General features: G+C 44.6%; 1 protein-coding gene and 1 long non-coding RNA gene across 8 annotated transcripts in view; one reads left to right on the top strand and one right to left on the bottom strand.

Moving 5' to 3' along the window:
• SH2D4B (SH2 domain containing 4B) overlaps positions 1-21,276 on the top strand; it is an 87,577-nt gene that overhangs the window by 47,967 nt on the left and 18,334 nt on the right. For 4 of the 5 annotated variants that reach the window (XM_081913743.1, XM_081913742.1, XM_081913745.1 and 1 more), the window contains one exon: positions 1,368-1,495. In XM_081913743.1, the coding sequence (XP_081769869.1) occupies positions 1,368-1,495 (128 nt within the window). Of the gene's footprint in view, positions 1-1,367; positions 1,496-2,557; positions 2,798-21,276 lie in introns of those variants that run through there. The other variant, XM_081913746.1, reaches the window with a different exon arrangement.
• Positions 2,554-21,270, bottom strand: LOC309371242. 3 transcript variants are annotated; one of them, XR_014168958.1, is made up of 4 exons: positions 21,181-21,270; positions 12,464-12,615; positions 4,764-4,989; positions 2,554-2,692 (listed from the first exon to the last, which is right to left on the bottom strand). It is a non-coding gene; the product is annotated as an uncharacterized lncRNA (long non-coding RNA). The 3 variants fall into 3 exon arrangements; XR_014168959.1 differs by having other exon boundaries at positions 4,764-4,986; XR_014168960.1 differs by lacking the exon at positions 2,554-2,692 and adding an exon at positions 3,407-3,738.

Here is a 21,276-nt window from a genome sequence, read left to right as displayed (position 1 = left end):
AGCTTTCCCCACATGCCTTACCATTCTGGCTTGGGCTCTCTGAATCGCCTTGTATTTGACAACTTGCTTGGTCACCACAGGTGACAAGGGATTCTATGCAGGTCGCTGAGCAATGTTCCATCTCTCCATGTAAATGCAGTGGGCTGGTTAAGGAGGGTTGGAATAACAACAACAATTTATTACTTGTACCCCACCCATCCGACTAGGTTGCCCTAGGCACTCTGGGCAGCTTTCGCCAATGATCCAATGTTGACTTTGGAAGAATGAGAGAACACACCCTAGAGCAGCAGTAGGGAACCAAATCCTTGGGCTGGGCTGGGCTGGACAAATGTGGTCAACCAGGCATCTTTATCTGGCCCCAAGGACTCCCATCAATCACACTCATAACTGACTGCTCCATTGTTTCCCCCTGGCTGGAATGTTTCATTGAATTGTCAGGATGCCTGTAGCTTATACATGTACAGACCAGTTACAGATAGGTAGCCGTGTTGGTCTGCCATAGTCAAAACAAAAAAAAATCCTTCAAGTAGCACCTTAAAGACCAACTAAGTTAGTTCTTGGTATGAGCTTTCGTGTGCATGCACACTTCTTCAGATACCAAGAAGTGTGCATGCACACGAAAGCTCATACCAAGAACTAACTTAGTTGGTCTTTAAGGTGCTACTTGAAGGAATTTTTTTTGTTTTGACTATGTACAGACCAGTTTTTTTCATGGTTGGACTTGCATCCATTGCCCCACCCACGCTAGCATCCAGGCCCAAGAAGGTAACGCAGCTCTCAGACTGAAAATGTTCCTTGTCGCTGCTGTAGAGGCATGAATGCAGACAAATGGTGCAAACAGTGCCCTCCTACATCAGGAGCTCTGGATGGAGAAGATGGGGAAAAGATAAGGTTCTGTTCCACCTCCAGGATGAAAGCCAACAAAACAAACTAGGCCTGGTTTTTCCATAGACTCATATTTCTTATCACTTTTCAGGAACTGGGAGAAAAGCCTCAAAACCATTTTAATGTGCTGCTTCATTGAACCCTGAAAATTACTCTTTGCTTTGCTTCTTCTCCTTCTTGAACCCTGGTTGGGTGGCTACTATGGACTTTTGGGTGGCAGCCCCCTGGTTCCGAAATAGCTTTGGCAAAAAGACTTGCCTGGTGCCTACTTTATGCACCCCCCCATGTTTAAGTAAGCAAACCTTATGTTTAATTAGCCTGAAGAATACTATAGAAAGTGGGAAGTAGCATTTTCCGAATCATAATTGCCTCATTGACTGGTTAGAAAAGAAATCCCTTTTATTCCATAATGTGCAATTTCATTTCGGCACAGCAATCTCCGTGTGACTTTAACCTCCTTCTTTTCTTTTCATTTAATACAGTAAAGCCTGGGAACGGCCTCTGAGGCCTTTCTCCAGAGAAGTTATTATTCAGTGGTTCAAAGAAGAGCAGCTTCCGCGCCGTGCTGGATTCGAGAGGAACGCTAATACTGTGGCGCCTTGGTTTCATGGTAAAACTGTTATTTGTTGGCGTTCTTAAGACTGAAGTGCTTTTCTGGGAAGCTTATAGTGGCTGGGGTGGGATGCTCGAGAGGTTTGTTTATTTCCTGGAGGAAGCTATAGCACATGAGACGTGCACAGCCTGAGCCCCAAAACACAAATGCCTTTTTACTGATCAAAAAAGGGAACAGCTACATCTCTCTCGAAACAGTATTTTGTTAACCTCATTGACGTTTATTAGCTGGTGCAGTGCAGTGGTCAAAATAGGCATGGGACAAGGGCATCAGTGGAGCCAGTCCAGTGCTCCCACTGTTGTGTCCATACCGTTCCCCCACTTTCCCCTGCTGGTAAGCCCAGCAATATGGCTGACAGGAGGCTAGGTGTTCTGTGGTGTCTTCTCCATAGGCATTCCGAGTACCACTTCAGAATGTGCAAACACGTATGAATTAATGCTGTCCAGTACAGGCAACTCCCCGTGTACGTGTGTTTGAGGAACATGTGCACATGCACGCGCACACTGCTGCTAACCCGGAAGTGGCATGAAAGGTTGCAAAAATGGCACAAAAATAGCATCTAGCAATCCCAGGAGCCTTTGCAAGTACAAGCACAGACTCTGAGGCCTGTGGAAAGTTGGTGTTTGAACAAGGAGGGTTGGAGGGAGGGATTGTCATGGACTTTTGGTTTATTAAATGGTTGTTCAAGGGTTTCCAGGGGTTTAGAAGGTGTTTGCAGGCTTTTACTATTTATATCAAGGAGATTTCACCTGCAGTCTTAGGTAGCACAGCCCAGTGAGCAATGGGTTGACCCCTGAGCTTGGAAGCTGACAGCTTTCTGGTTCTTAATCTCACTTTAGCTATAAGCTCTCTAGGTGATCTCGGGCTTGCCATTTTCTGTCATTGTCTTAGTCCTCTGGTCTGCTCATAATAATGATGATAATGGTACCACTGGCCTGCCTTTCAAGGTTGTTGTATTACTAAGGTGTTAAAGGTTAAATATTCAATAGTCACAAAGTGCTAAGAATGACTGTTATTATATGATTGTTCCGTTGCTTTTCTTTCTCCCTAATATTGTAGCTCGCAGTGCCGTGGCTCTTGAATTTTTGTTGCTGTCTTGATTAATTACTGCATTGGTTCCAGTGACAAAGGTCCATGCAAGCCAGCCTTTTGGTGGAAGGAAACATAAACTGCCTCAAACTGAACTGAAGAAATCTGAGGGAAAAAATATATTTTAATGAATCAAAAATACTTTCAGAATGCTATTAATTCTGGTCCTAAAAATCTAGCCTAAAACGTTTAGTCTTATTTAGAACTGTGCCAAATATTTATCAGCTTCACTTTTCAAGCAGTATCAAACAATTTTGATACGGTAGAAATTTTCTATTAAAAAAATACTTAGGTTGTGCAAATAATTACCCTTTTCAGTGATATCTTTGCATCTCGGTGGTTGTTGCTTTGATTGCCTTCTTTGCATGCTAGGCAGGGCCACCCCTACCATTAGGCATGAGGCAACTGCCTCAGGTGGCAGATCCAGTGTGGGAGGGAGCAGCAGCATTCACTTTTACGTCTGCCCAGCTTGTCCTAAATCCCCTATTCTGGTCTGCTGCCTCAGATGTGGTAGAGTATGCTACACCTGTCAGCAGTCTCAAAGTGAAGATTTAGCTGCCAGTCTGGTGGGCTTCTGTGTGTGCAATGGGGAAAGGGGTATCATCTTGTCTTGGGCTGGTCAGAGGCTGCTTCTTCCTCCCTTTCTGTATGAATTATTTTGGTAATCCCACCCATCCAAGGATCACAATGTAAACAGAGAAATGTCTCTATTCTGTGTGGCCAGTCAGATTTGCCTATCTGATACCGTCATTGATAGCAAGTGATTGTGCAAGGAAAAGTAAGAACACCAATAAGCAAGTAACAGCAACGAAAGGTGAGTAGTTTTAGCTTTCCTGTGGTTTTATTGGATTCGAGGACAGATCTGTGCAGGCAGTGTAGGGTCAGGCCTACTGACAGGCAGAAAGCATTGACAACAGGGCCTGGGTGAAATCCCTTTGCTCATGAAACTGCTGAGTGGTCTGAGAAGATCTGTAGAGCACTTGACTTAAAATATCAGCTGCTTCTGATGACCACTTGAGCTGCTCAGCCGCCATCGACTGCACACCACTTTTTTGCCTCTGTCTCAGCAAAGCGCGAGAAATTCCTTAACACAAGGACTGAATCTGGCTGCTGCTGTGTTCTGGCTGAAATGAAGCTCTTTGGAACCAAGCCTACATTGGCGAGGAAAGTGTAGTTGAATAGTGCTCTTAGAGTCTCTTTGCCCCTTCCAACCCCCAAACCTGCAGAAAAGCAAGATTTAAGTATATATAATGGATGAACTATTAAATCAATAGGTTGTTGTATTAGAAATAATGGTAAACCTGCCCACACTCACATGCAAAGTGCTTTGTGAGGTAATGCTGCATTCACTGAATTTTATTTTATTTATTCATTGCATTTATAGGCAGCTCAGTTGGTTAGAGTGTGAAACTGACAATGCCAAGGTAGTGGGTCCGATCCCCATTTGGGACACCTGCATGTTCCTGTGCTGCAGGGAGATGGACTAGATGACCCTCGGGGTCCCTTCCAACTCTACAATTCTATGATTCTGACTTTTTCTCCAAAGGAGCTCAAGATGGTGCAAATGGCAAAGCTCTGTTCACTGTGGGGATGGAAATTGTGGTTTGGGCATGCCTGTAAACCTTGATTGCAAGGGGGAAGATATTATTGCAGGGCCAATGGGAATCAGTAGGATTGTTCCAGTTGACCTGGAGGGGCTTTGAATGGAGGCTGACTGAAGTGGTGAACAGCAGGAAATACTTGAATCAAAAGCCCCTTTGTGCGGTGTCACAAATCACTGACATATCTTTGATAAAATAAAATAGATGAAAGTTCACCTCCATGTATCTGGGTTTGTGAAAAAGAAAAGAAAAATAGAAGAGGTCTGAGTGTTTACAAGAGGCCAAAGAAAGTCAATTTCTATGTGATTTATATTCAAGCTAGTCATTACACAGAGTGAATAGTACAGATAAAAGGGCTGTATTGTTATGATAAAATGAATGGAGGCAGAACAAGCTTCCTAAACTTGAAATAATATTTAGCGGGGTTGGCTAAAACACACAATTTTTTAAAAATTGGGAGGGGATTGTTTGACGTAAGGATTCCCCCCCCCCTTCTTTCCATAAGCCCTATCAAGGTGTAGAGGTCCTACTCACTGAAATAGATTTGCACAGGAGAAGTTCTTAGTGGGTTATACCTTAAATGCCCAGTGTCATGAGTGAGATGCTGCAGTTGTCCAAGGACACATTTAGAGTACTGGTGGAGTGGACACAGTGTTGGAACAGGGACATGTGAATTCAAATCCTGGCCAACAAGCTCATGAAGAGTAACCATGACCCAACTGCAGTCTTTTAACTTAAACTCTCTCTCAGGTTTGTTGTGAGGATATTGTGGGATAACTTTCTATGGGTCCTCCTCTGCTGCTTGGAGAACAAAGAGGAAAATTATTTTCTAGATCCATCTCAGTCAGGGTTTAGACCTAGTTTTGGCACAGAAAGTGCTTTGGTCACCTTGTATGATGGGGGAGAGATGGGTGAAATGTTTCACTGTTAATCCTCCTTGACCTCTCAGCAACTTTTGATACCATCGACCATGGTATCCTTCTGGAGCTGCTGTCCAGGTGGGTGGCACCGCTTTGTGGTGGTTCTGCTTTTACTTGGATGGTCATGTCCAGAGGGTGATGCTTGGGGGAGTGAGCGCTTTTTGGCCCCAGATCACACTGAGGCACTCTTAGTGGGCAGTTCCCTAGACTCGATGGATGGGAGGTTGCTGTTCTTGATGGAGTTACACTCCCTCCGAAGGAGCAGCTACACAGCTTGGGGGTACTTCTGAATCTGCTGCTATCACTTAGGTGCCATGGGCCTCTGTCTATCACTAGTGGACCAACTACATCCCTGTCTGGAAGGCCTAACCTCTGCCTTCAGTGCTCTGGTAACCTCTACGCTAGATTACTGCAATGTGTTATATGTGAAGCTGCCTCTGAAGTTAGTTCAGAAACTTCAGCTGGTGCAGAATTCAGTGACCAGGCTGCCCACGGGGGCAAGGTGCTTTGAGCATATACTGGCCCAACTGTACTGGCTGCCAATTAGTTTCCTGGCTCAGTTCAAAGTGTTGGTTTTGACCTGTAAAGCCTCAGATGGTTCAGGACTGCAGTACTTCAAGGACCGCCTCTCTCCATATGAACCCAGACCCTGCAAGCATCATCAGGGCCTTCTTTGTGTGCCTCCTCCATGAGAGGTCTAGAGGGTAGCAACATGAGAACAGGCCTTTGCTGCAGTGGCTCCCTATTTGTGGAACGCTCTCCCTAAGGAGGCCCACCTGGCGCCTTCATTACATATCTATAGGCGCCAGGAGAAAATGTTTCTCTTCTCCCAAGCATTTGGCTAATAAAACAAGCTGGCCTTTTAATCTCTCTCTCTCTGGGGATATTGTCAATGTTTGTCACTAAGTTATGTATTTTTGTGTCTTTATGTAATTTGTCCTGTGATCCTTGAATGAAGGTCAGCTTAGAAATTTAATTAATAAACAATGGGCAGGGGATCACCTAAGAATGATAAGTAAGTAATTCCGTTCAGAGGAAGAGTGAAATATAAGAGGAATCAACTAAAGCTCAGTCTAGCCTTCTTCAGGCATTACTCAAGAGCACAACCTAACCATGAGCAGGGGGAACAGATACGAGTGAACTAAGTTCCTATCTCCATCTGTGTGTTGTAAGACAAACATTTGTAGGACAGAGCCTCCTGTACCCATGGAGATTTAGAATCCTGGAAGAATATCACACATGCTAGACATTCTAGAACAGTTGGGGGTATTAATTCCTTAAGGACCATTGTGTTGCATCATCATGAAGCTGAAGCAGAACAAGGGCAATGCTTCCTTGCTCTCACTGGTTTTGCCTCCAGTCGTGTGAGAGCAGAATGCTAGACTTGATGGGCCATTGCTTTGATCTAGCAGGACTCTTCTTACATTCTGGAGCTGCTGGGTTAAAAATATATATATAGAGAGAAATGGGACCCAGCAGAAACAGGGAATGTATTTGCTGCCACAGTAAATGGGATGAGAACGTTTCTGGTGCCAATCAGGGGGTTGGGAGTGGGAGAAGAAAAATGAGGCAATCTGCAGAGGGCATGAGAAAATCAAGCAGTGCTTGGGGGCTCCGGGCTTACTGGAAAAACTGCAGTGGCTGTTTCTTTTCTTGCTTTTCTCTGGCTGTTTTAAGGTGGCCACATGGGCCACCGTGTTCACCACAGATGTCTCTGAAATTATGTTTTGTCACAACTTAGTGCCTTTCTGAATGAGGGATCTGGGGGATCTGGCTGTGTTATGTAATTTTGTTTCTCAGCATCCCAGATGCGGCATTGCAAAATCATGGACAAATCACATCAGCTGTGTCAGACAATTGGATTAAACATCAGTGTGGGGAAATGAGGCTGACGACTCGATGGCAAGGGCATGGAGGAAACAAACCTGACATGAACAGCCGCATAACTGAAACTGCGCAAATGTATTTTCAGTGTGTGCCATGAAGAAAAAGCGAGGCACTTTTGGACACTTAGGAAAATGTAAGCGAATTGAAGTAAACAGGTTCAGCTACACCGTAGCTGCAGTACTCTTGAGGTGAATGGTTAGACAAAAATAAGGAAGCATTTGGTCGAGGGTTCCAGTGTTCATTTGTAATCAGTGTTTCAGTGGTTGTAGAATACTTGCATTAATCTTTGGTACAAGACTGTTTCCAGGTGATTATGGCTGTTTTTCAAGGTCAGTCAGCCTTCAGCAATACCAAGGGGGAAAAAGTTGATTGCCTTGTTGACTCCAATTCACCTCCCCTGGGAAGCCACCGTGGTGGTTATTTCCCTCCTTTGTTCTCACAAATAATTTGATCCTTCGTACAACATGTCACCTCACTTTAGTTTTTAATAATTGTTGAGAAGGCTGCCCGTCCTTTTGAAGGCCTTGTGATTGTCATTCTAGGGCCATTGTAGTTGAGAAGTGTCTGCACCAAGACGTTATTAGCAAACACGATAAATGTTTTAGAGCCGTGGCCTCCTGGAGGAAGAAAGAAGAGTATCTAAGGGAGGTAACGTGATCTGGGGCATATGGCAAGGAGAAAGGAAGCGAAAAAGGCCAGCACTGCTGTTGCTCTGAAACCGGAGAGCCAGAGGGCTGAATAATTCATGCCGACGGTCTAATTGTCAGTGTGGAAATAGGCCTTGCTAACCCTCCACAATGCACCGAACATCTTTCCTTTGTGTTTAACTGGGAGTCAAGTGCTTATGCACCAAGGCTGTAGATGATGGATGGAAAAAAGATTGCTTTATTGGAGAGCTGCTACTGATTCAAAAGAGGGGGGAAATGTGATTACATCAGGTGCTAGCACAGATGTGGAAACAGACTTGCTTGCTGAAGCATGATGAAGGCTTAAGAAATAGAAGCAGCCCCCTGTACCTTGGATACGAGTTGCCCTGGGCATGACAATGCTCAGTATTAATGTAAAATTTTAATCTAATCTTGAGGCTTAAGCAATGAAAGACCATCCATGTCACTAATTAAGGATGTGCACCAATGCCAGGGCATGTGGATTTGCAGGTGTTTTTGCTTTTTATTCCTGTTTTGTTCTCGTCTGACTGTTGATGAATCCTAGCAACTGCTAATTAACATGTCCAAGAACTTCTCTTTGTGTACAGAAATGGAAGGCGGCAATAGCCAGTAATGGACTACTCTATTGTAGGCTAGTTAAGTGTGTGTGTGTGTTTTGGGGGGAGGGTGTTTTCAGACATTTCTGTGTTTTTTTAAAAATAATATTTATTAACAGTTTAAACACTGCAAAAGAAAGAAAATTAAAACAATACAATACAATAAAAAAACAAAGACACTACATAACACTAACACTAAGACATTAAATTAACAAAACAAAACAAAAACAATTTAAAGCACATCCAATAATTTCAATATCTTATCTTTCATTCACTTGTTTCAACGACCTCCTCACACCTCCCTTTTTGTATTCCACTTCAATTAACTGTTTCAGCAATTCCTTTCCTTCTTCCTCTGTTTTCTGTCCTGTAATTTATCTTAACATATTCTAACCTTATTTTTTCCCTTTAATACATTAGTAATCTATTTGTACTTAGTTCCTTGTAACATTTCTACTAAAGCCATATAACTTCATTCCAACATTTTTCTAACATTCATTGATTTTACAGTATTTCTGTAAATAATCTTTAAACTTTTTCCAGTCTTCTTCCACAGACTCTTCTCCCTGGTCTCGGATTCTGCCAGTCATTTCCGCCAGTTCCATATAGTCCATCAACTTCATCTGCCATTCTTCCCGGGTGGGTAAATCTTGTGTCTTCCAATACTTCGCGATGAGTATTCTTGCTGCTGTTGTTGCATACATAAAAAAGGTTCTGTCTTTCTTTGGCACCAATTGGCCGACCATACCCAGGAGAAAGGCCTCTGGTTTCTTCAGGAAGATATATTTAAGTACCTTTTTCATTTCATTATACATCATCTCCCAGAATGTCTTAATCCTTGGGCATGTCCACCAAAGGTGAAAGAATGTACCTTCAGCCTCATTACATTTCCAACATTTATTGTCAGGTAAATTATAAATTTTTGCAAGCTTGACTGGTGTCATGTACCACCTGTAAATCATTTTCATTAATTTCTCTCTTAGGGCATTACATGCCGTAAATTTCATACCTGTTGTAATGGTTATATGGGGTTGCTCGTGTGTAAGTTGCCGTCACTAGGTAGCCTGGTTAAACCTTTCCTGGCTGGACAGCCCTTCACTTCGTGGCTGTTCAGTCGCTAGCAGAATCCGTCAGTGGGCGTTTCTTGAACTTCTTCCAGCAAAGAAGTTCTTTGATGCCAAGTCTACGCCTACTTTCCCTGCGCGGAAGTCTTCTGTGCAGGGTGGGTGTGGGTAGCGGAGGACCTGTGCTCTCCCCGCTGGTCTCCAGCGAAGAGTCCTGGAGCCCCCTCTCCGATTCCCCCATCCGCCCCCCCTTTATCCCTGGTGTTATGCTGATTTCCTTCCCCAGCCGATGAGTTCCCTCTCTTCCTGCTTGGCCCTTCTCCGGCATCACTTGGGAGCCCTGCCTCCACTTCTGGCTCCGATGTCAGTTCCCTGACACCTGTGGTCCATAACTGTTCCCAGTCAGCCATCATTATGTTATGTCCAACGTCTTGTGCCCATTTTATCATAGCAGATTTCACCATTTCGTCCTGAGTGTTCCATTTCAAGAGCAAGTTATACATTCTTGACAAGTTCTTAATTTTTGAATCTAACAATTCTGTTTCCAATTTTGATTTTTCCACCTGGAAACCAACTTTTTTGTCCAAATTGTATGCCTCCATCATTGGATAATAATGGAGCCAATCTTGCACTTTATTTTTCAATTTTTCAAAACTCTGCAGTTTTATTCTGTCTCCATCTTGTTCTAGAATTTCCCAATATTTCGGCCATTTGGCCTCCATATTGAGCTTTTTCTGTGCCTTCACTTCCATTGGTGACAACCATCTTGGGGTTTTCTTTTCTAACAAATCCTTATATCTTATCCAAACATTAAACAGTGCTTTTTCTAACAATATGGTTTTTGAACGCTTTATGTGCTTTTACCTTATCATACCACAAATATGCATGCCAACCAAATGCATTATTGCAACCTTCTAAATCCAGCACATCAGTGTTTTCAAGAAGCAGCCATTCTCTCAGCCAGCAAAAAGTGGCTGATTCATAGTAAAGTTTAAGGTCTGGCAGGGCAAATCCACATCTTTCTTTAGCATCAGTTAATATCTTAAATTTTATTCGAGGCTTCTTCCCCTGCCAGTCAAATCTGGAAATATCTCTCTGCCACTTCTTGAAACAATCCATCTTGTCCAAAATTTGCAATGTTTGAAACAAAAACAACATTTCTGAGTCTGATGAGCGGAGCATGATAGCAAAAGTCAGGCCAGGCCAGAATCCCACACGTATACTTTTGCAGGACCACTTATCTCCCCCCAAAAGGGTGTGTGTAGAATATTGGTGGCTTTCAAGGGGTGGGATGTGGGTACATCTTTCAAGAAGAGGTGGCTGAGTTTTTAACAACAAAAAGCTCCACTCACCAGTCCAGTGGTGACACAGATAACTACACTCACTGGCACTATCCTTAACGCTGCCACTGACATGCATACGGAATGGTACTGGCATGATTAAAGATGATGTAAGGAAGTTCAGGGGCACAAATCCAGAGCTCTGCTTACCACCACTGCTGCCTGGCCATGAGGGCTGTTCAGAAAAGCTTCTTTCCTTTCATTTTAAGCTCCACCGCTTGATTATGACCTCTCCTGCACGTGAAGACAGTTTTCAGTGGATTGAGTGGCCAAACCAATAGTGGCTCCACTGAAGACAGTTTTCAGTGGATTGAGTGGCCAAACCAATAGTGGCTCCAAAGGTCAAGAAGGTGCTTTCTGCACCTGCTGTAGAGGGAGGTGCGGGGCAGATGGGGTTCATTAACCTGGGAAGGTAGCCCATCTAGGAGAAGGAAAACTCTGGTCCTAAACGTCTGCTGCCTTGTAGGGTATCCTTAGGAGAAGAAAAGACTAAAGAGTAAACCCTACAAAAATCAGGAGTGGACTCCCTAAGATGGTTGGATGGTGCCTTTCGGCAACACCTGCAGCCACACTGGTGCCAATGTATTGCTCTGCTTTCCTTTGGACCCAAAGGCCAAGAAGGGGGTCTTGTCGTCTGGGCAGCCCAGGACCTCCATAAACACTGCCCAGGCTGGTACCCCAGGGAAGTCACTTCAGTGCTGCTAACACAGTGTTTTGGCTTCACCCCTGGAGGCACACTCCCTTGTCTCTTGAGACAGACGGATGCCAACAACAGCTTTCAATGCTTTCAACAAAAACATCCAATGCTTTCATGTCATCAAGATTGCTGTATGATGCTTACTATTATTTATAGTTATGCTGGGACAGCTTTCCCAACATACCCTAGCAGGGCATACCTATATCTCTGGGAACATATGTCTCTGAACTGCAGCTCTCAGCATCCCTTACCATTAGTCATGCTGCCTGGGGCTGATGACAGCTGGACTCCAACATCAGGAGGGCTGCAGGTCCCTCATCCCTGCTATGCATGTCTACTCAGAAAATCCCATTGAGTGCTACAGTTTCAGCCTAAAGAACACTTCCTTCTTTAGATGAATTTCATGTTCAATACTATTTATTTATTTTATGAGTCACTTCCTGTGAAATATTCTGAAGTGAATTAACAATAAAGCATTTATAAATTCATTTTCTGGTCAATGTAGATAAAGGCAAATTTCATTTAAGAGCTATTTCAAAATAACATTAAATGGGTTAGTAGATGACTATCTGATAATTAATCCAATGTTTTGACTCTCACTCATATTAAATATTTCTTACATAGATTTTGGCTCAGGCTCAATGTTTGCATAAAACTACTAATGGAATTGGACACAATGCTCGTTGAAAATAGATTCCACAGCACACATTTTAAGTCTAACATGTGATCAGAACTTGGAAAAATGACTTGGCTTTCTCCATCTCACTCTCCTGCCTCAGGGAATGTCCCTTATAGAGGCATGCAAAAGAACTGATCCCAAATCAGGAACCAGGTGGATCCACTTTGGATAGATTTGGGTCTTGTCTGAGCTGAAGTGGGATCTCTCCAAAGCACCACAAATTGAAACAGGGATTTTAAAAGTCCTTTGGGGTGCTTTGGAAGTTTGCATATAACTCTTTTATATGTGTCATTATATTGCAAATTGTTTTGTGATGCCTCATGGGAAACCATTCATAAAAGAAATAAAGAAATACTGCATATATAATGGTAAAAGTATAATTCTACAGGTAACTTTTTTGCAGACGACCTTCCTACTGACCTACCTCCATAAGACTACATCCTTATCGATTTCAGCCTCTAGATGGAAGTCGCTGAAGCTGTCAATCTGAAGTTTCTTTTGGAACCACAATATTTTTGAGGCTTGACAAGGCAAAATTATGCTCACGAATGGGCTCTCAGTGGGGTTGCTTACACTCTGCAATCATGCCAAGGGAAAGCACGTGATTACAGAGAAATATGTAGAAAGATCAGACTGCAAAACGTTGTCACTCAGGAAGCAGTGGGAGACAATACTTAACCTACTGACATTACAATGGAGAAATAGCAGAAGGATTATTAGAAAATAAAAAGCAGACTTTGGGGGGTAGGTTTCCATTAGCTGTTTTGTACACATATAAAAAATGTGAGTTTATTTATGTGGACCAAAGGGGTCAGGTAAGAAACCGTAAGCCTGTGGTGAATATAAATTAAGGCACTTTCTTTGTAGCCTCTCTCAGACGCTCGAGAAAGACTTTAGCCCCATTTCCATCCTTAGCAGTTATATGGCTTGCATGTTTACCTACAGTAAAAGCTTATACAACACAAGCTATCTCTTCTTCTTCTTCTTCTTCTTCTTCTTCTTCTTCTTCTTCTTCTTCTTCTTCTTCTTCTTCTTCTTCTTCTTGTTATTATAAACCCACATACATTCCCAGGTGCATACAGTTCTGAAGGATGTAGATTATGCAGATGCAGGGAATTTCAGGCTCCACCCCCACCCACCGCCACCAGGCAGAGGAACAACAACAATGGGATGAGCAGGGACAAATTCCAGAGCACTGGTGTCCCCCCCTCCCCACCTATCCTATAAAAGTAGTCCAGAAGAATTGCAAGGTATCAGAAGCTGCTGAGAGGTACAGGAGAAACAACAGGGTCACAGATCCCTTGTCTTTGAGCATAGGCTGCCTTCCAGAGTAACTGAGAGAGTTTCAGTGCCAAAAGTCTGCCCAAACTCTTCAGCTGGCACTTTTGTGGGCTGGCACTCCTCCCTGCCCACTGTGATCTGCTGATGTAGGTGTTGGGAAAACGTCCTGGGGGTGCTTGCAAGCCCCCAAAACTCTGAGCATCCTCTGGTATGCGCAGCTCTGGAAAAGGCATTTCCCCTCGTCTGCAGTGCGCTCAGCGACATACACCAGCTGGTATATGCACACTAATCTTCTGGCATAACGCAGCAAGAAGAGTAAGACATCGTAAAGCTAATCTACTACAGTCATACTTCATGTTATGTCCGCTTCATGTTACGTTCTTTCAGGTTACGTCCTGCGACAACCCGGAAGTACGGAAAGGTAACCGGAAAGGGTTACTTCCAGGTTTTACCGCTCACACATGCGCAGAAGTGCAAAATGATGTCACGTGCATGTGCAGAAGCGGCGAATCGCAACCTGCACATGCGTAGATGCTCTGCTGTGGTTGCGCTCTTTTCATTTTGTGAACGGGCCTCTGGAACGGATCCTGTTCGCAACCAGAGGTACCACTGTATTTATTTACACACTATGTACAGACAAAAGCATAACGGCGTCCGTTCTCTCCAGCTCCGAGAGAACAAACAGAACAAGTAAAAGTGAAAGTACATTACGGCGGAAGAAATAAGAGTGTCTTCCGTTTCCCACACTCTTCTCAGGCAGGCATGTGATTTACAATAATCTCCTCTGCAGCATCGGAGGAGTGAAATTGCTAACAAGAGGTCTCCTTTGGACGGTGGGGTTCAGCTCTACCCGCTCACATAATTGGCCAATTGCGAGCATGCAAGGGGGCAGGCTTCTCCCAGGGGGCAGACCTAACTGAGCCTGTGGGCTTTGCTCGGGTCCACGACCTGGGAATAAAAGGGACCTGTAGCCTACCTTCCTGGGGGGAACCAAGGTGAATCATGGGAAGTGGGTCCTGAGACTTGAAAGAGTATATTCCTTTGCTATCAGCTTTCCTTCTCCCAACATTACCGTGCCTAGTTACCACTTCCTTAGTGTTAAAAAGACAAACCTTTATTCTAGCACCCATTAAATAAAATCAATATATAAATGCATCAGAAGCAACTAGACAAATATTAAGTTCACTTTGTTAATTAGAAAGTTCTCACTTGAGCTTAAGCAATTTAGAAGGGGGGGGGGGAGGGAACCGTTCAAATTCCCTGGAGCTATTTAATCTTTAATTGAAATGTGGGTTTCTAAGGAAAAAAAATATTTCCAACTTGTGTGCTTTTAATGTGCATGTTTGGGCAGAGGGGGGGACCCCTCTGTGAAGGGTATAACATTCACTTTGTGGTGGATTTTGGACCTGTTTCATTGACACAAAGCAACTGATCCAAAAAGAGATACCATGTATTTGTATGTGGCAAATATGAATTCATATATCACAAAGAATTAGTAGACGTGCACTGGTATTTGGTTAGGTTTGGCGGCAGTTCCCTGCTGTTTGTACTTTCTACACTGTGGCTACTGTAGCACTGAGACTTAAGGCTTTGCTTCTTAGGATGGCTTTAAAGAGAATTGTGATTTTAATTTGTTCTGGTTTCAAAGTCCTCTTATTCCTTGGCTTTGTAGTTAAGTATAGACTGTAATTTACAATGCGCCGTAAATATATATTTTAGTAATGCTGCTCAATAAGCTGCAAAGAATGATATCCGCCTCCCCCCCCCCCCAGCTGGGCAGCATACAAAATTAATACCTTATTTTAAACAACAGTTTTCTTTTGCAGCAGTGTCACTAAAATTAAATAATTCAGATTAAGTGGTTCACGGGCACTAGACGAGGTGCTTTGAATCTGAGCTACGATCAGAAATCTGTTGGAAAGCTTTAGGAAACCAGTTCCGATTCGGATGCATTGTTGGAAAAGGCTGGTTCCTTGGCCATCAGGGATGATGGCAAACTGAGAAGCAGGTGAGCAGGCAAACAGGGAAGTGGAGACAGGCAGCTTGGGAGCAACTCCGAGAAACGAGTTGGTTACTAATCTCTTTTGTTTTGCTACTGCAGCAGCCTCGGAGGGCTTCCAGACCGTTGCATTTTGGGTGACAGGGGGTGAGAGTCAGTCACATTCTGGCAAATTCAGGTTGCACAATTAAAGCTGATTTAGTGCTCTTGTGCAAAAACCTGTTCCCCCCCTCTGCTTTATGCAATAAGGAAAATGGTGGGGATATGTACCAGATAGTGTGGGATAGTAATTGCTTGCTTACTATCTAACCTTCATCTGAGGTCCTTTCTCTAGCTCTCTCCTCTGAGAGGAGGCTTGGAGGCTGATGACAGGGGGAGGTGGCCTTCTCAGTTGTGGCTCCCCATCTGGCTCTCCCCAGCGAGAATCACCTGGTGTTTTCAGTGACATCTTTTCAGTGCTGGTAAAGTCTTACCTGTTTCCCCAGGCCTTTGATGGACTGAGATGGTTCTGTTTTATCGTGCTGCCAAAGCTTCTTATGGCATTTTACATGTTGTATGAAAAAGGAGGATTTTAGCTTAGGGCTCTTCACATGTATTCTGCAGTGGTACCATTCCAAAGGAGCTGCCCTATACATTTTTCCTGAATATCAGAGATAATATAATAATAATAATTTATTATTTGTACCCCGCCCATCTGGCTGGGTTTCCCCAGCCACTCTGGGCGGCTTCCAACAGAAATGAAAAATACACTAAAATGTCACATATTAAAAACTTCCCTGAACAGGGCTGCCTTCAGATGTCTTCTGAATGTCAGGTAGTTGTCCATCGCCTTGACATCCGGTGGGAGGGCATTCCACAGGGCGGGCGCCACCACCGAGAAGGCCCTCTGCCTGGTTCCCTGCAACTTGGCCTCTCGCAGGGAGGGAACCGCCAGAAGGCCCTCGGAGCTGGACCTCAGTGTCCGGGCAGAACGATGGGGGAGGAGACGCTCCTTCAGATATACTGGACCGAGGCCATTTAGGGCTTTAAAGGTCAGCACCAACACTTTGAATTGTGCTCGGAAACGTACTGGGAGCCAATGTAGGTCTTTCAAGACCGGTGTTATATGGTCTCGGCGGCCGCTCCCAGTCACCAGTCTAGCTGCCGCATTCTGGATTAGTTGTAGTTTCCGGGTCACCTTCAAAGGTAGCCCCACGTAGAGCGCATTGCAGTAGTCCAAGCGGGAGATAACCAGAGCATGTACCACTCTGGCAAGACAGTCCGCAGGCAGATAGGGTCTCAGCCTACGTACCAGATGGAGCTGGTAAACAGCTGCCCTGGATACAGATTTGACCTGTGCCTCCATGGACAGCTGTGAGTCCAAAATGACTCCCAGGCTGCGCACCTGGTCCTGCAGGGGCACAGTTACCCCATTCAGGACCAGGGAATCCTCCACACCTGCCCGCCTCCTGTCCCCCCAAAACAGTACTTCTGTCTTGTCAGGATTCAACCTCAATCTGTTAGCCGCCATCCATCCTCCAACCGCTTCCAGACACTCACACAGGACCTTTACCGCCTTCACTGGTTCTGATTTAAAAGAGAGGTAGAGCTGGGTATCATCTGCATACTGATGAACACCCAGCCCAAACCTCCTGATGATCCCTCCCAGCGGCTGCATGTAGATGTTGAAAAGCATGGGGGAGAGGACAGAACCCTGAGGCACCCCACAAGTGAGTGGCCAGGGGTCTGAACACTCATCCCCCACCACCACTTTCTGAACACGGCCCAGGAGGAAGGAGCGGAACCACTGTATGACAGTGCCCCCAGCTCCCAGCCCCTCAAGTCGGTCCAGAAGGATGTCATGGTCGATGGTATCAAACGCCGCTGAGAGATCCAGCAGAACTAGGAAACAGCTCTCACCTTTGTCCCTAGCCCGCCGGAGATCATCAACCAGTGCGACCAAGGCAGTTTCAGTCCCATGATGAGGCCTGAATCCCGACTGGAAGGGATCCAAATGGTCCGCTTCTTCCAGGCGTGCCTGGAGTTGTTCAGCAACCACTCGCTCAATCACCTTGCCCAAGAATGGAAGGTTTGAGACTGGGCGATAATTGGCCATCGTGGCTGCATCTAAAGATGGTTTTTTAAGAAGCGGTTTGATAACCGCCTCTTTCAGCGGGTCTGGGAAGGCTCCCTCACGGAGGGAAGCATTCACCACCCCACGAAGCCCATCACCCAGTCCTTTCCGGCTAGCTTTTATAAGCCAGGATGGGCAAGGATCCAGGAGACAGGTGGTTGGCTTCACTCGTCCAAGCAGCCTGTCCACATCCTCGGAGGTAACAGATTGAAATTGATCCCACACAACTTGACCAGACAGGACTCTAGCACTCTCCCGCCCCGGCCCTGCTCCCACGGTGGAGTCTACTTCTTCCCGAATCTGAGCGATTTTATCTGCAAAATTTTTTGCAAAAGATGGCTCTTTATGTCCTGTTTTTTATTTTAAAGGATTCCCAGGTGCTGCTGTGTATGTCCTGCCTTCAGTATTTGGGCTCATTTGCCCTCTCTCTGACACACAGGCCAAGCCTAGCTTTAACTGGCTTCTACAGCAAACAGTTATTTTCACATTAGCAACAAATTGCAATTAGGGCAGGCGAGACACAGTTCAATATGAGTTGCCACCAAAAGGAAAGCAGTGAAGGGAGAGAGAGAGAGAGAGAGAGAGAGAGAGAGAGAGAGAGAGAGAGAGAGAGAGAGAGAGAGATATCAGCATCTCTAGTAAATTAGTAACTTCTCAAGGACAGTAATACAATGTTTGGTCTTCTTTCAGGCTGCCCAATTAACCTTTTTGACTATTCAATACACAAAAGCTGAACCAATCATTTTACTCTTCCATCATTAAATAATTGAAATCATGTCAAAGATGGTGTATCAATGAAGAACTGAAGTTGTTGACAAAACATTTACGCTCTGTTGATGGTGAATTTGAGACAGAGATGAAATGAAGCCGATCAAATTAATAATAGCCCTTCAATACTTGTTGATTATTGATTGTGGTCATTGGTTTAAGACCAACAAAAGGACAGACTGCTTCACGTAAAGTGTTTCTAACACATGGAATTATTACATTCAAGAACTGTTGATGGCCTCTTGCTTCAAAGGCTTTTGAAAAGTGATTAAATTTATGCAATGCTTTTTTTCTGGGGGGGACGCAGGGGTATACATACCCCTAAACATTTTGTGAATCTAAGTTTGGCCTCATTGAGAGGCAGTATTTCAATATGAGTAGGAAAATGAGAGTACCCCATTTATTTATTTTTAGAAAAACAACACTGAATTTATTTATGGCAGATCTAGGTCCAAGAGATGGGATCTTTCCCCCCTTTTTAGGACTTCTCATTTATACTAACTTTCAAAACATTTTAACATGAGAATCAGTTCAACCAAAGGCATTTGGTGCAGATTAAAACAGAATGCTGAGCAGACATCTAAACAGAGTCTTATTAATTCAGAATTGCACAACCTACTAGTAACTACTGGAAAAGAGTCAAAACTCAGAGAGCAAAATTGGTGAGACCCCTTGGGGATTCTCTCAAATTCCATGGAAGGCCTTGTAGACAAAAAGATCAATGAGTCAATATGCAATGACTCAGCCTATGTCACAAAATTCATAGTTCTTTGAGTTAATTCATCATGGTGCAGCACTGCTGAGCAATAATGCAACCCTGCAGTGTTAGGAGACAGCTGCTGTGACATACATTCGTAATACTTTAATATGTCCCAGAGTATTCCCCCCCCCCCGAAGTGTACTGCGCTCAGCAGGGTTTCCTAGATGAAACTTCTCAGAGTTTTTGAGAGTTAAGGCTGTGGTTTGTATACATTTGGCTCACGGCGCTGAGGAGACTGTCGTTCATCACAGTGCACGGTAATATTTTGAGGCGCTTGGTGATAACGAGAGGACGAATTGCATTTGTATATAGTTTAACCTGATGGGTCATGTTTATAATCCAGGCCTGCAGCATTCATATGAAGAGAACTATTGAAAGCAAGCCCCAAAGGGTGTGGGGTGGCGATACATGGACACATTATTTCAGATTTCCAATTGTCTTACAATGTCTCTTTAGGTTTTATCTATTAGTAGTTACTTGTTTAATTATTTTCTTTGCTATGAATTGTACCCCAAAGTGGCACAAAGAGAAGGCGGCTTGTGAAAACAGACTTTCTTTTCCTTTACTCCTGCAACCTCCTGTACTCACACTCACACCCACACCCCAAAACCCTCTCCAGACAGTAATCCCTATCCAAGAGAGGGAGGTGTATCATATAAAGCTGCATTGTAAGAGGGGAATTACCCAAAACTGGATGGAGAGATCTTCTTTCTGGTTCAAAATCCTTTTGCTCAATTTTTTTGGGGGGGAATTTCTCCTTCCTACTGCAGTCCTGTACCACACAACTCCCATTGTTCAGGTATAGATGCTGTGCATGTGTCTCTCTATGGGGGGTAGACGGAGAAGCAACATTTATGATTTAATTATGTCTGTCCTGAATTTCCCACCATCATGCAACCCTGATAGTAGCTTTGCAGATCTTGAACTGCAGCGCTCTAGTGTTTGCATGCCCACTTGTGACAGAGCAATCCTAAACATGAACATCAGAAGGGAGTCCCCATGCATTCAGTTGCACACTTTCCTTGGAACAGGTCTGATTGTCTGCTAAGATCAGCTTTCCAATATACCTCTTTGTGATGCAGTCTTAGGTACCACACCCAGAACACACAATTCATAGAACCGTAGAGATGGAAGTGTTTGCTAATACCGGGGGCTGATGTTGCATTCCTCTTTTGTACCCGCAAAATATATCTTCCAACATTCCACCAATGAAACTAGGGGCGCTCCCTTGCATGAGAGCATAGGGTGGGGTGGGGGCTAGCAAATGCCATATCAGGGGAAATACAATCCAGATCCAAGAAGATCTACTAGATCAGGATTCCTCAACCTCGGCCCTCCAGATGTTTTGAGACTACAATTCCCTTCATCTCTGACCACTGGCCCTGCTAGCTATGGATCATGGGAGTTGTAGGCCAAAAACATCTGGAGGGTCATGGTTGAGGAAGCCTGGACTAGATCTACCCCACACCTTGGAGGAAACAACTGCAGCATGTCCACACACTTAGGGTTATAGAGCAGGGATACTAAAGCAGCTGGCAATGCCCAGTTTAGAAACAATAAATGCTACCTAAGAAATCGGGACACAGGTGGCGCTGTGGGTTAAAGCCTCAGTGCCTAGGACTTGCTGATCGAAAGGTCAGCGGTTCGAATCCCTGCTGCGGGGTGCGCTCTCGCTGCTCGGTCCCAGCGCCTGCCAACCTAGCAGTTCGAAAGCACCTCCGGGTGCAAGTAGATAAATAGGGACCGCTTACCAGCGGGAAGGTAAACGGTGTTTCCGTGTGCGGCTCTGGCTCACCAGAGCAGCGATGTCACACTGGCCATGTGACCCGGAAGTGTCTCCGGACAGCGCTGGCCCCTGGCCTCTTAAGTGAGATGGGCGCACAATCCCAGAGTCTGTCAAGACTGGCCCGTACGGGCAGGGGTACCTTTACCTTTAAGAAATCAAACATTTCCTCACATTAATCTGGTGCCTCTTTTGGATTCTGATTGAAGCACCCATCAGTTAGGCTGAAACTATCAGAACTGAGCCAGCAACAATCCATCCACAACCCTGCTCTGACCTACTCCCATCTCTTGGCTCCTCTGCCCCAAGGAAATTCCATCTGCATCCAGACATAATGTCAGTTTCAACCCCACCCAGGACTGTGTCTTTCACACAAATCCAGCCATCCTTCCCTTGCAGATTTTCACCCCACCTGCTGCTGCTCCCCACCAGCTTACCTCTTCTTATGCATCCCTAGAGTTCAAAGGTACATTAAGGAGACATGAAGAACATTTGTCCACCCACAAAGGAGACAAATTTGCAGTATGTATCGA

This window comes from Podarcis melisellensis (assembly GCF_964234715.1).
Source record: "Podarcis melisellensis genome assembly, chromosome: 5".
NCBI classification, from domain to species: Eukaryota; Metazoa; Chordata; class Lepidosauria; order Squamata; family Lacertidae; genus Podarcis; species Podarcis melisellensis.
The sequence above is the reverse complement of the archived record's forward strand: the minus strand, read 5'-3'. Positions and strand labels throughout refer to the sequence as shown.